This window comes from Urtica dioica, chromosome 4 (assembly GCF_054948205.1).
Source record: "Urtica dioica subsp. dioica isolate 48M chromosome 4, U.dioica_male_clone48M_v1_H2, whole genome shotgun sequence".
Taxonomy (NCBI): domain Eukaryota; kingdom Viridiplantae; phylum Streptophyta; class Magnoliopsida; order Rosales; family Urticaceae; genus Urtica; species Urtica dioica.
The window spans coordinates 13,867,728-13,881,056 of NC_142759.1; the positions used below are offsets into that span (position 1 = coordinate 13,867,728).

Sequence of the window (13,329 nt, forward strand, 5' to 3'; positions counted from 1 at the left end):
CAATGGGTCCAGTTGGAAATTATTGATAAAAAATAAAGCAGACAGATAAATACTATTAGTTCTGGTGGACAACGAGAGCAACAACTTCACGGCTCAAGAATATTCAAATGAAGGTTTGTCTGCCATTGACACACCTTTTCTCAAGCACACGAGTTGTCATATTTCCTTATATCACTCAACATGTCTGCCTCCAAACATCCCCTATAATTAAAAGCTGCTTTCAGAATCAGAAAAAGTCCAATTCAGAGCGATATACTCTTCTTCCGATCCTTTTTTTGATCATTTCTTGCGATCACACACCAAAGATGTTGAAGATTAACAAGCAGTGCTTGATGATCATAGCTCTTCTTGTCGCTTCTACGCTTGTATCGGAGGCGGCGAGATTTCCGAATTGGGAGCAGATGTTGCCGAAGAAGCTTCCGTCTCCTTCTTCTTCGCCTTCGAAAGGCACAAACTCGGTCTCTACTTCTTCGTCTTCAAAGGCTGTCGTGGTTGATACCAGACTTCCTTCTTCTTCCGATGGAAAGGTCTAGCAATGGAAAAGTAGAGAGAGATCAGAGAGATAGAGATCTTCTCTAGTGAAACACTCAGTGAAAGCGCAAGCGGATCGGAGATCCATTTATAGAGTACGTACGTACAGAGATCGAGTCGTAGATATATTGTAGATTTCTTCTATACGTAAACTCTTTGTAAAGATAACTGACTAGCCTCTCATGATCATCGCTAAAAAGGCTGATCATGAACATACTCAAGAGACAACGTAGATTTGAGTATTTTGATATATAAAAAATTTGTATATCACTTTCTAAATTTAAATTTTGTGCTACAATTTTATTTAATGTATTTATTTGGTCTATTTTGTATACTTGAGTAATAAATGGAAACGGAAAATCAAAATCAAGATCTCATTGGAAAAGACGGTCTTCAAATATTTGATATGCTTTCCAACTTTTTCTCGTTTTATATATAAAACTTCTAACTTCAATTTGCAATTATGTATCTAGAATGTTTAGGACCAAGTTGGTTATGCTCGTTGACTTAAAGCGACAGATATATGTGTTCCTTGATATATATAATGCCTTAGTTAATCTCTTTATCTATGTGCTTGATTGGTTTAACTATATAGTGTATATACAAATTGTATGTGAGTGTTGATGCGATACTTCTTGAATCACATAAAATGTATGAAGTTGTTATCCTCAACATCCGTACAGTTGGCTAGATAGATGAGACCTTCATATTTATGTTTCTAATGGGTTTTTTTCTCTCGCGCTCTTTACTGAAATTTCAAGGAGATGAAAGGCGTCTTGTTATTTGTGTTCCGATAAAGGATTAATATATTTTAAGTTGCCTACAAATTCCCTCAACTTTGACAAAAACCTGACAATATCATTCACTTTAAAAGTCTCATCAAATTACCAAAATTAAACAACATCACCATCATTATTTAAGCATCAGATTTTCTAGATATATGTAATAACACAACATATAAAACAACTGAAACTGAACTAAATATAACCTGGTATAATTATTTGTTGTTCATGAACAAAAAAGTAAAGAATATATATTCAGTGTAATCGTTAATCATAGTATTTTGTCTATACCCGTGTAATTGTCACACACATTCGTGACAAATCAGCCTGCTATCAATTTTCAAAAGTCACAAGAAATCTCCTGTATTTTTTGGTCCTAACCCTATTCAGTCCCTTACAGACACCGTGAGACTCATTATTATTGTTATTACTATTATCTCTAGACCCAAGAACCCTAGAGCTAGAACTAGCAATAGTATTGGTATTACCACTAAATCCTAATCGACCAAACTCCCCAACCAAGGGCAAAGTGACGTAAGACTCAACTCCATTATTCTTCCCAGCTAGCTTCAAAACATCGAGAAAATTAGGGTCGTGAAGATGGTCAGTGAGATTGTTGTAAGCCACGACGGTGGATCCTTTAGGGTTGAGCTTGAGAGCCTTGTAGAGCTTCACGTGGTCTCCGACGACCTTACAGTCTATGGCTGCGAAATCCACGCCCTCGTATCTCTCTACGACTTGGCTAGCGTTTTCGCTGCACTCGACGATCTCGACGGCTCCGAGGAGACCCATCCCTCGGAGGCGGGCCCGCGCAGCCTCGGCATCGGCCTGAGGAAGAACGCAGACGAGTCGACCGCCGGTCTGCTTGGCGGCGGCGCCCAGAGCCACCGTCAGAGGCGTCGGAATCTCCGCCGCCGCCACCTCAACCATCAGCTTTGCTCGCTTTCCGGCGGCCAATGCCGCCACGAGTTCCGCGCATTTCGGCTCTATCGCTTTGTTGCCTTCTTGGTTGGATTGCTTGCACTGAGATTAATAAATACAGATCGGTGAGATCAGATTAACCTCATTCTTGATCATTTGCTATATGATATGAAATAGGAGGTGTAATTAGGCATTTAGCCATAGTATAATTTATTTTTATTTTTTGTACAGATATTATAAGATTTTCACTAGTTGTAAAATATTAGGTTTTCGATCAAGCTGATCAGAAGACAAACTAAAAATATTCCGGGAAACTGTAAGCTTCACACATATACATACATACATATATAATGTTATTTACAATAACTGGACATTAAGACGTATATATTACTTTTTTTTTACAAATACTATATGATTTTTCACTAGTTGTAGTAGGTAGACGTTGTAAAAACATTCTATAATCAGAAGATAAAGTAAAAACATTATAGAAATGTAAGCGCTTGTTTGTGTGTGTATGTATATATATATATATATATCTATATATATATATATATATATTAATGTATTGTATTATTATTATTATTACCAGGTGGAGGGTGTGAAGGTAGGCTTGCATTGCGTCTTGAGGAAACCACTCCATATCGTAAAAAAGAATAGTTATAGTGATAGAGATATACTTAAAATTAGAATTATAAAGATTTTAGAGTGGGATCTTATAGAAATTCTGTTGGAGGCAGTACTGGATTTCAGAGAGCAGTACGTAGTTGTTTGTGAGGTTGAGGAGAGATCTACACGGCTGAAGAAAAGTAAAATTTATAAGCACGTAAATGAAGTGCAATAATGAGGACCGTTGACATGATATGAGTGAAAGCCAATTAGAGGTACCACAGTGGCGTCACAAAAAGCCTACTTTTGCATGTAGATTCAAGTCGTGGCGTATTTATGGAGGTTTATCGTATGTGTAAATTAAAGAGCTAAAATATCTGGCCAAAAATCATTAATACCCAGAAACATATTTTAAAATATTGAAAAGATAAAAGGAATTAACTTGTTTGGTTCAATGTTGAATAAATGGCACGAGGAGAGAGAGACACCTGTCACGGCCAAACATGCTTTGTCAAATCAGGACATGTGGATTTCTGGGGGAGGACAATCCCATTCCCATCTAAAAGTGGGCACCAATTTGCAGAGTCCGCAGTGGGGTTTAACCGGATAATTTGTATATTTTACTATATTACTAACTACTTTTTTTAAGAGAGAGAATACCTTACTTTTTTTTTAAGATGAAAAAGTTTGTCGTCTTATATGCCAATTATTTCTCCCTGCATCAAAAAGTTTTCATTATTTATCTTGGTATAGTTACCTCTCCACACTAGTCAATCTCGGGTCCAAAGTGCCTTATATAGTCTTAATATTGTCCCGATAAAATTTGAAGTTGACACTATTTTCGGGTCAAATATGCTGTATTGTATATATATCATCTACTCATTGGACTACAGTTCAGTTACTTTAAAAATCCATGGACCGGCTGCTATATATCTTCCTTTTCTGTTTGAGTAGCTTAAATGGAGTCCACAGTTAACAATGATTTTGTAGGATTTTCACATTAGAATCGATATTTATATAGTCAAATTGTTAGCGAAGCAGCCACGTCAGTAGTACGTGAAGAGCACGGTCAAAGCTGATTGTGCAAGCGGACTCAGGCACATCAACAATAACTGATTAAGTAAGTGGTTAGAGAGTCAGTCGTAGAAACAGAATGGTTAACAATATGCGCAATGTAAAGATATTTAACCAATCAATGAAATACACAAGATTAAACTGAGAGTTCTTATTCCTCTCAAGATCATAACTTAGTTTTTCTCTTTTGGTATCAAAGCGATAATGGCAATTGATTCATCCGATTTGGCGACATCGTCTCAAGCTAATTCCTTCCTACGACAGAGCGCATCTCCGTTATCTTCCTCGCTGAGCACCGCGGTTTTTGTGAAGCTCGACAAGGATAACTATCTGATTTGGAGGTCACAGATCATATTGATCGGTGGAGAATTTCTCTCTACACAATATGCAAGCGTACGTGTCGACAAATAGTAAAATATCGATCCACGAGGATTATCTAGCTCGAATCCTAGATTTTTGCTAATTTCTATTATTTCCGAATCTCCAACAAATAAGTTAATGAAGGGGGTTGTCAATTGTTGGGATTCAAAGGTATCAAGCAAACAATATTAAAACGATAATAAAAATGTTTCAAAACTCACATCCTAACCATTCAATGTGATTTGGGTGGTGAGTATCGTGGTTTCAAATATTTTCTTACAGATCAAAGTATCCAAATGCGCCATCTTTGTCCACATATGTACAGAAAACTGTGTAGATCATCAACATTTTACCAACTCATGTTCTAAAAAATAAATCCCATTTCCAAACCTTGTTAAACAAACCACCAGATTACAAATTTTTAAAGATATTTGGGTGTGCAGTTTTTCCCCACTTGCGTCCTTATAATAATCACAAACTTGATTTCAGGTCCACAAAGTGTCTTTTCTTAGGTTACAGTCCAGTTCACAAATGTTGTAAATGTCTAGCTCCCTCATGACGTGTCTATGTCACTCGTAATGATGTGTTTAATGAAAAATCCTTACTCTGAGTTGTTTTGATACTGAGTCATGTCCACAAATTGATGTCAACCATCATGTCCTTCCTTGTAGTCGGTTTTCTGTGAGTCCTATCTCATCTGCAGGCAGCAGGTGACACACTAGTACAAAATATAGCATCAGGTGCGACTTTTTTCGCACCTGAAAGTGCAAAAGTCGCACCTGAAAGTACAAGCATATATACGACAAGAATAGTTATCTCAAAAACAGCCCGTAATTCACTGTTACAATTCTGGAAATCCCGTTTTACTGCTGCGAAACACAAACTTTGAAAATTCATAACTCATTCAATACTCAATGGATTTACATGTTCTTGGTCATTTTAGAAAGCTCATACAGTCTACTATCCATGAAAAACATCCAAAAATAAGAACTCAGATCATATCGGTCTGTCCACGTTGATTTACAGAGGCAGTTCAAACAGTTTTTCTTTTTCACAAATTCGGCCAAATTCAAACCACACCCAAATCATATTTTCGAGTACAATAACATCAAATCACGTCCAGAAAATCAAAACCCCTAATTATTCAAATTCAAAACCCTAAATACCTAATTCCCGTCCAAAATTCAATGGAAATTCCAACAAAATCATCTCAATTTCACAATTTCAAGCAATAAACATCACCACCGAGCCTAGTTAAACATCAAAACTCAATCAATTCTTCGAGATTTCTCATTGAAATTAAAAACCCCCAAAATGAATTTCAAACCCTAGATCCAAAAAATCCATTTCGGATGACACAATTTCTCACATATTTCAAGGAATTCGGCCTCCCCGGTGCGGTCTCTCTCTTTCCCGGCGTCTCTTTCTCAGGCGGCGGCCACGGCGAGCTCGCGGCGGTGGCGCTCTGCTCGGCTGGGACGCGCGCGCGGCTTGGTGGAGGAGCTCCTGGCCGGCGTTTCTCTCATCTCGCGCTCTCCTTCTCTCTCTCATCTTCTTCCTCTCTCTCACTTCTCTCTCTCTCTCTCGGTTCAACCCTCTTCTTCTTCTTCCTTTTTTTTTCTTTTTTTCCTTTTCTTTTCTTTCTTCTCTTTCTCTTTCTCGTGTCCTTTCTTTTCTTTTACATAGTTATCCCATTTTAAAACTGAATGAAAAAATGAGGGGGAGAATTGGCCCGCTTAAAATTTTAAACTATCAGGTGCGACAAAGTCGCACCTGAAAGTTTTTTAACTATCAGGTGCGACAAAGTCGCACCTGAAAGTTTTTTTAACTATCAGGTGCGACTAGTCGCACCTGATACTCAAACGAAAAAACAATTTTAGCGAAATTTTTTGGACTTCGGGTTGACAATCTGGTGCGACTAGTCGCACCCGAAAGTCATTTAGATGCGACTTTTAGGTGCGACTAGTCGCATCTGAAAGTCATGCGCATCAGAAAATCAAATTTGTATTAGTGACAATAGAGAGATTGGTCAATGTTCAAGCTCAGATCCCTAAGAGCTCTCTTGTTTAAACAATCATTAACACCACATCTATCACCATCTTCATCACTACCTAGCCCCACTCTCTCTCAGTCTGAACTGATAACATAAAGAGCCATTGAACCATAAATGACATCTCAAATTACATATCACCTCAACACTTAACATCAAAAACCATAAATGTACCAGACTTCGACAATACACTACAAATTCACAGACCTCTTGCACCGAGCACACTCACACCATGACAACTCGTTCAAAGTTTGGTATCTTTAAACCCAAGGCACTGCTGGTTGACCGCCATCCCCTAGCCTTTGACCCTATTCCATCTGAACCAAGCATAGCCTAACAGGCTCTTGCTGATCCCAAGTGGCTCACAACAATGAAAGACGAGCTCAGTGCACTCTACAGAAATGACACTTGAGATCTCATTTCCTACGACCCCAACTACAACATTGTAGGCAATAAGTTGGTCTTCAAGTTGAAATACAACCTCAACGGGTCAGTGCATCATCACAAAGTGCACCTTGTTGCCAAAGGCTACACTCAAACACCAGGAATTGATTTGTTGTTCCTATTAAAGTCATGAAACAGTTATGACGAGAGTGCCAGTATTTATTCAACTAGACAGTCTAGATAATTTCTATTCACTTGAATTCAATGTGGAAAAAAAGATGGTTTGGTTGTCCTTCTTAAGAATACTTTAATGTTTTCCCGGATTGAGTTCTAGAGAAACAACATCTTTATTGTTAGATAGGCGGTAGAGGATGTCCTACGGGACCGTGAACGGATTCGCCTCTGGCCTCTGGGCGGAAGAGAGTTCAGGAAGGCAGCATTTGATTATTTCACCGGGGTGGAGATTTCAGAGACGTTTAATCATGTGGTCAAACCCTGCATTGTCCTGACTCTAGCCTGTTAGGAATTCTTGCCCACGAGAAGATACTTATGTAAATTCTCGTTGAAATTATTAATAAAATAAAGTTTGACATTCATTATCTATTTGAATTGAAAGCGTTATTTCTTATTTAATGAGATTTATTAAACATTCATTATTCCATAGCCTCCGTATCTAACTGAGTCACGTGTTGGGCACCTGAGTTCGGGCGGTGTGCTAAAACATGGTCGATGACTGATATGCGCCTGAAAAACTATATCTAAAGTCATATATGTGGAACACATGGGTGAATGCTGATCACTATGTGGGAGCATTCTACACTTGTGGTAAGTGTACGACCTGGACAGGTCTTGGTGTAGATGTGTCGTTTAAGGACCGTTACGACACACTAACCGAGGCCACTATGATGGTCACAGTGAGACTTGATCTAAATCCTGAAGTGATCATGGAGTCTAGGTTATGTTACTGAGCTCTTTGACTCATTCGCTAAAAGGTTATTCATGCTAATCACAGCTTATGTCTTGGGAGTTTTCTCAGAGCATAATTCGAGTGGGAAATGATTTACAGATACGGAATCCAGCCTTCCCGAAAGAAGGTTAATGTTCTCTCACCTAAGGGTTGATTCCAGAACCAATAGATTGCGCGCACTTTCGAAGTAAGTAACGTTCGAAAGAATCTTTCGCTAAAGAAGCAACAATGCTTAGGGCTGATATGTATCAAGGGAAGTATAACGGAATACATTGACTTCTCTCGATACGGGTTGAACCTGGAGGATCTTGATCACGAACTGACTATATCAGTGGACACTCGTCACGATGAGTAAATATAATTCTAGTATAAAGGAGAGTTCAGCCTTGGCTTACAAGGTGGAGTATTTGACCAAGATTAAACGAATCGATGGAAAAAGAGAAAGGACTATTTCGTCTTTTTCATCGGATTTGTTAAGCTTCTATTACTAGGTCCATAGTCCCCGATTCGGCTCTGATAAAGGCGGATAAGAACTTTCGTATAATAATGTTTATCATTATTAATCTCACTTGCTGTAATTGTGATTGACAGCATTAATTCTGGAAAACGGGTATTCGCAGAATTAAATAAATATTTATGGTAGAATTGTTTATTTATTGTTTGATCAAGTAAATAAACAATTATTAATTATTTGTTTATTGTTGGACCAAGTAAATAAATGATTAATTGAGTTTTAAGCAATTGGGCCTTGCACACATGGAAAAATCGAATTGGGAATTTTGGCATAGGATTTGCGCAAATCCCCTTGGCCGTGTGCCATCAAATCCGATTTTTTCAATATTGATATTTACCAATATTTTCTCTTTAGTTGTTTAAATAAAGGAGAGAGAATAATATAAGATATTGTCTTATATTTTCTCCTTATTTAAAGGAAAGTATTTAGGAGAATATATGAGAATATATTTAAAGGGAAATAATATATTCTCCTTTATTCTCTCACTAAATAATATATTCTCTATTTAAATAGAGAATAATATCCCATAGATATTGATCTGATGGATGAGAGAAAAAGTAGGATTCACTTGTTGAGATCCAATGGCCTAAATTTAATCCACTAGTGTGAACACAATAAAAAGAAATAAAATATTCTGGAAGATTCCATGAATATCTCATTTTACTACTATAAATAGGGGTTCATGTGAAGACAAAAATAAGCAATTATTTTGTGAAAATTTCGTGCATCACTAGCCTCCCTTGGCCGTGCATCTGCCTCTTCCTCCCCTCGGAAATTCGTTTCCATTCTTAGTAAAATAAGAGAGAGATCTCGAAACACCTAGTTTTGTGATCTAGTGAGATATAGACTGTGCCCATTCATCGTTCTTATTCGTCTCGGAGATTACGTTTCGGAAGACTAAGGTGTCATCACATCGAGTCCTTGAAGGAGAGTTCCTTATATGATCGTGTGGAGGCTTGTACGTTCAAGACGAAGACGGATTGTGAAAGCTTTCAGTTCCACTAGTACAATTGATACCATTAGGTGCGACAAAAGTCGCACCTGAAAGCACCATAGTCGCACCTGAAAGTATCATCAGGTGCGACTTTAGATGCGACAAAGTCGCATCTGAAAGTCCGCACCTGATGATATTAGGTGCGACAAGTCGCACCTGAAAGTCATCACTATCAGGTGCGACAGTTTAGGTGCGACATGTCGCACCAAAAGTCGCACCTATATATACTCCAAAATAAGATATTAAAGCGGGATATAGACAATCAGATGCGACTAGTCGCATCTGATACTTTCGCGGGAAAAGTATCAGATGCGACTAGTCGCACCGGATAGTAATTCCCCGCCTAATATTTGGCGGGTACTAGTACAATCAGATGCGACGAGTCGCATCTGATTCCTTTCCCGCGAAGGTATCAGATGCGACTAGTCGCATCTGATTGTCTGTAGTTTTTTTTTTAAATGCTGATTCATATAGAATCAGCCTATTAATTATTTAAAAATTATAATTCAAAAAATTATTTAAAAATTAATTAAATAATTTTTTTGTTAAATGAAATAAATAATTTGAATAATATTAATTAGAATAATTATATAAATAATTTAATAGAAATTCTAATATTAAATTCATAAAATTTGATAATTTACGTTCAATAAATTAAAAAAAATTACAATCTATTCTTTTTGTTTCCCTTTTTCATTCGAAGTCTTCCAATTCTGGAATGCACGGCCTCCTCTTCTTCGTGCGCCTTGGCGGCCTGGTGCGCTGCCGCTCGAACGATGTCGCTGAAATTCTACCGAACCTGGCGTCTGATCAGCATTTGGCATTGAAGCGGATGGCGGCGTCTGAATATTCGGCATTGAAGCGGATGGCGGCGTCTGAATATTCGGCATTGAAGCTGATGGCGGCGTCGTCCCAGGGTGCATCATCGCGGGGGATGTCTGCATGGGAGACGAATGCTGCTGTGTGTAGGCAAAGAACTATCAAAACATGTCACAAACTATTTTTCTTATTTAAACTTACAATTTCATTTCATGTTAAATCAAAATCAAAACATGTCACAAAACACAAATAAAACTAAACATGTGACATTATCAATTACAATTACTAATCAACTTCAAAGTAGCATGTTACAATTAAAATTTTAATTTCATTAAATAATTTTAAACTAAACAACCTATTCATGTAATTATTCGACTAATTACAATTCCGAATTGATAAATTACAATAAATCAAAACTAATTAAAACAAAACAAATTTAAACTAAACACATTACTAAACATTGCAATTAGTTACAATTTCTTTACAATTACAATTAACATACTAATCAAAATTAAATTAAAGAACCTAAACATATTACTAACTTTGTAATTAAAATTTACAATGATTAACTACAATTATATTAACTAACATTTACATTTACATACTAACACTTAACATTCTAAATAATTAGTTACTAACATATCTATTTCATTAACTAACATTTACATACTAATTAACTAACTAACATTTTATATCAACTAACCTAATTAACTAAACTAACAGCCATCTTAAATAACAAACAATTTTTTTTTTTTTTTAAAATCTAGACTTACTTGGACAGCTCGGGACAACAGGGGACGGCTCGGTGAAACGGCGGAGGAGGGATCGAGGCAGCAACGGTTCGGTGCAGCGGGGAGAGAGACTCGTCGAGGACAGGGGACGAGGCAGGGACTCGTCGAGGACAGGGGACGACAGTAGGGCCGGGGATGAGATCAGACTCGTCGAGGACAGCTCGGGACAGCTCGGGACAGCAGCAGCCCTGCTCTTGGTTCTCGGTTCAGTCAGAGAGAGAGAGAGAGAGAGAGAGAGAGAGAGAGGCGGTGAGAGAGAGCTTACCGGGATTGCAGCGATGCCGAGGCTGAGCACGCGTCGAGGCAGCAGGGCTGTCGAGGCAGAGACGCCGAGGTCTCGAGGCTGAGCGCGCGGCGGTCGGAAGCTTGGCCGGAAGAGCTAACGATGACCTGACGGAGAGAGTGAGAGTGAGGCAGAGAGAGAGCTGGAGAGTGAAAGTGAGCCGGAGACGCCAAGAGTGAGGCAGAGAGAGAGCTGGAGAGTGAGAGTGAGAGTGAGAGTGGTCGGAGGGGCTCGAGGCCAAGAGAGAGAGAGAGAGAAATACCGGTGCTGAGCCGGAGCTGTGGTCGGGGGACAGGAACTCGACAGCGGGGCCGGGGCTGAGCGCATGACGACGGCTGTGAGTTTAAACAGAGTGTGAGAGAGCGAGGCAGAGAGGGAGTGAGAGAGAGAAATACCGAGTGAGAGAGAGAGGCAGTGGTGACTGGCGAGGTCCGGTGGCCGGATGAGGCGGAGGTCCGGTGGCCGGGTACGAGGCGGAGGACCAGAGACGCACGGAGGACCGAATGTGTACGAGGCTGTGAGGCGGGTACGGGTACGTGGCGTGGTGGTCGGCGAAGGAAGAGGCCGAGAAGAGAGGGACGGAGGAGAGCTGGGTGGACGGAGGAGAGGGTGGTCGGAGAATGGATTTGCAGAGAGGAAAGGATTTGCTGAGTGAAAAAATTTGATTTGAGCGGCTGGAGAAGAAAGGATCGCGACCTGGGTTTTTAAGCAAACCCTAATAATCAGGTGCGACTTAATCGCACCTGATAACTCTTCAGGTGCGACTAGTCGCACCTGATAACTCTTCAGGTGCGACTAGTTGCACCGGATTATAATTAAAAAAAATAAAAATTCCATTCGCCACGTCAGATTAATGAAATAAAAGAGGGGGAGATGAGGCCCGCCCAAAAATTTAAAACTATCTGATGCGACACAGTCGCACCTGAAAGTTTCAACATATTTTCAGATGCGACTAGTCGCATCGGATGGTCAAAATCAAAAGACAATTTGAGCGAATTTTTTCGGCTTCTGATTGACTATCCGATGCGACTAGTCGCATCTAAAAGTTATTTAGATGCGACTTTTAGATGCGACTAGTCGCATCTGTAGTAGTGTTCGTGAACCGAAAATCAATGTAAGTACTCGTTTACTCTTATATCGGTTGCTTGACTTATATGCTCTCGCATAATTTTAATTAACGTAAATCTAGATCTTGTCATATAAGCAATGAATTAATTAACTCATGATTAGCGTAATTAATTACTTTTCCGCATTTATATGGCTATATGGGGGAATCATCCCGACATATAGCCGTGCATAAAGGCTAGCACGTTCGACATTGATGTTGATGATGTTTTTTCTCAAGTGTGTTCTCTCTGTAGAGGTGATATGGCTCAGCCATATGGCTTCATTGACGTGTCCAAACCTCATCACATCTGCAAGCTCAAGAAGGCGCTTTATGGCCTTAAACAAGCATCGCGTGCTTGGTTCGAGCAGCTGCGACGAGTCTTAGTGAAGTGGATGGTCAACTCAAAGGCTTTGTTCATCTACGACAATGGGTCCAGATTTATTATTTTTCTTGTCTATGTTGATGACATTCTTGTCACAATCAACGACGAGTTAACAATCTCAAAGATGATAGTTGATCTTCACCATCACTTATCTCTAAAACAATTGGAAGATCTACACTAGTTCCTTGGCGTTTAAGTCTTATGTGATGCAACTGGTTTATACTTGTCCGAGTCCAAGTACGTTGTAGATTTGCTCAAACGGACTCACATGGCAACGGCCAAGCCCTTCACTACACCTGCAGCTCGGAATTAAACCCTGTCCAAGAGCGAGGGGGAGCCAATGGATGATCCAACCCATTATCGGAGTGCTATAGGTGCCCTACAGTACTTGATGCTTACACGCCCAGACTCTCTCAAGGGTACTATCATACATGGAGTTCACCTCATTGGCTTGCGTGCAAAAGAGTGTTGAGATATCTCAAGGGTACTATCATACATGGAGTTCACCTCAAGGCATCACCTAGACTCTCTCTCTCTCTCTCTCTCTCTCTCTCTCTCTCTCTCTCGCTCTCACACACACTTAATTTGCATACGCTGATTGGGCCAGTTGCCTTGACGATCGAAGATCCACAAGCGCGTACAATGTGTTTCTAGGAAATAGCCTGGTTTCTTGAAGCTCAAGGAAACAACGGGTTGTTGCTATATCCAGTATTGAGGCTAAATATCGCGCTCTTGCACACGTTGCAGCTAAGGTGGTATGGAT

At 39.5% G+C, this 13,329-nt stretch overlaps 1 protein-coding gene across 1 annotated transcript; it reads right to left on the minus strand.

Annotated features, from left to right (window-relative positions):
* Window positions 1-1,528: 1,528 nt before the first annotated feature.
* On the minus strand, window positions 1,529-2,999 carry LOC149400648 (uncharacterized). Its single transcript, XM_089613275.1, has 2 exons — window positions 2,821-2,999; window positions 1,529-2,336 (listed from the first exon to the last, which is right to left on the minus strand). Exons 1-2 carry the CDS (start codon window positions 2,872-2,874, stop codon window positions 1,647-1,649), a joined length of 744 nt encoding a protein of 247 aa, XP_089469401.1. The 5' UTR covers window positions 2,875-2,999; the 3' UTR covers window positions 1,529-1,646.
* Window positions 3,000-13,329: the final 10,330 nt, after the last annotated feature.

Bases quoted from the DNA above. Each gene is read 5' to 3' on its own strand.
- LOC149400648 (XM_089613275.1), bottom strand. From the start codon at position 2,874: ATGGAGTGGTTTCCTCAAGACGCAATGCAAGCCTACCTTCACACCCTC. The intron at 2,337-2,820 runs GTAATAATAATA...TATTAATCTCAG, and splicing joins ACCTTCACACCCTCCACCTG to TGCAAGCAATCCAACCAAGA.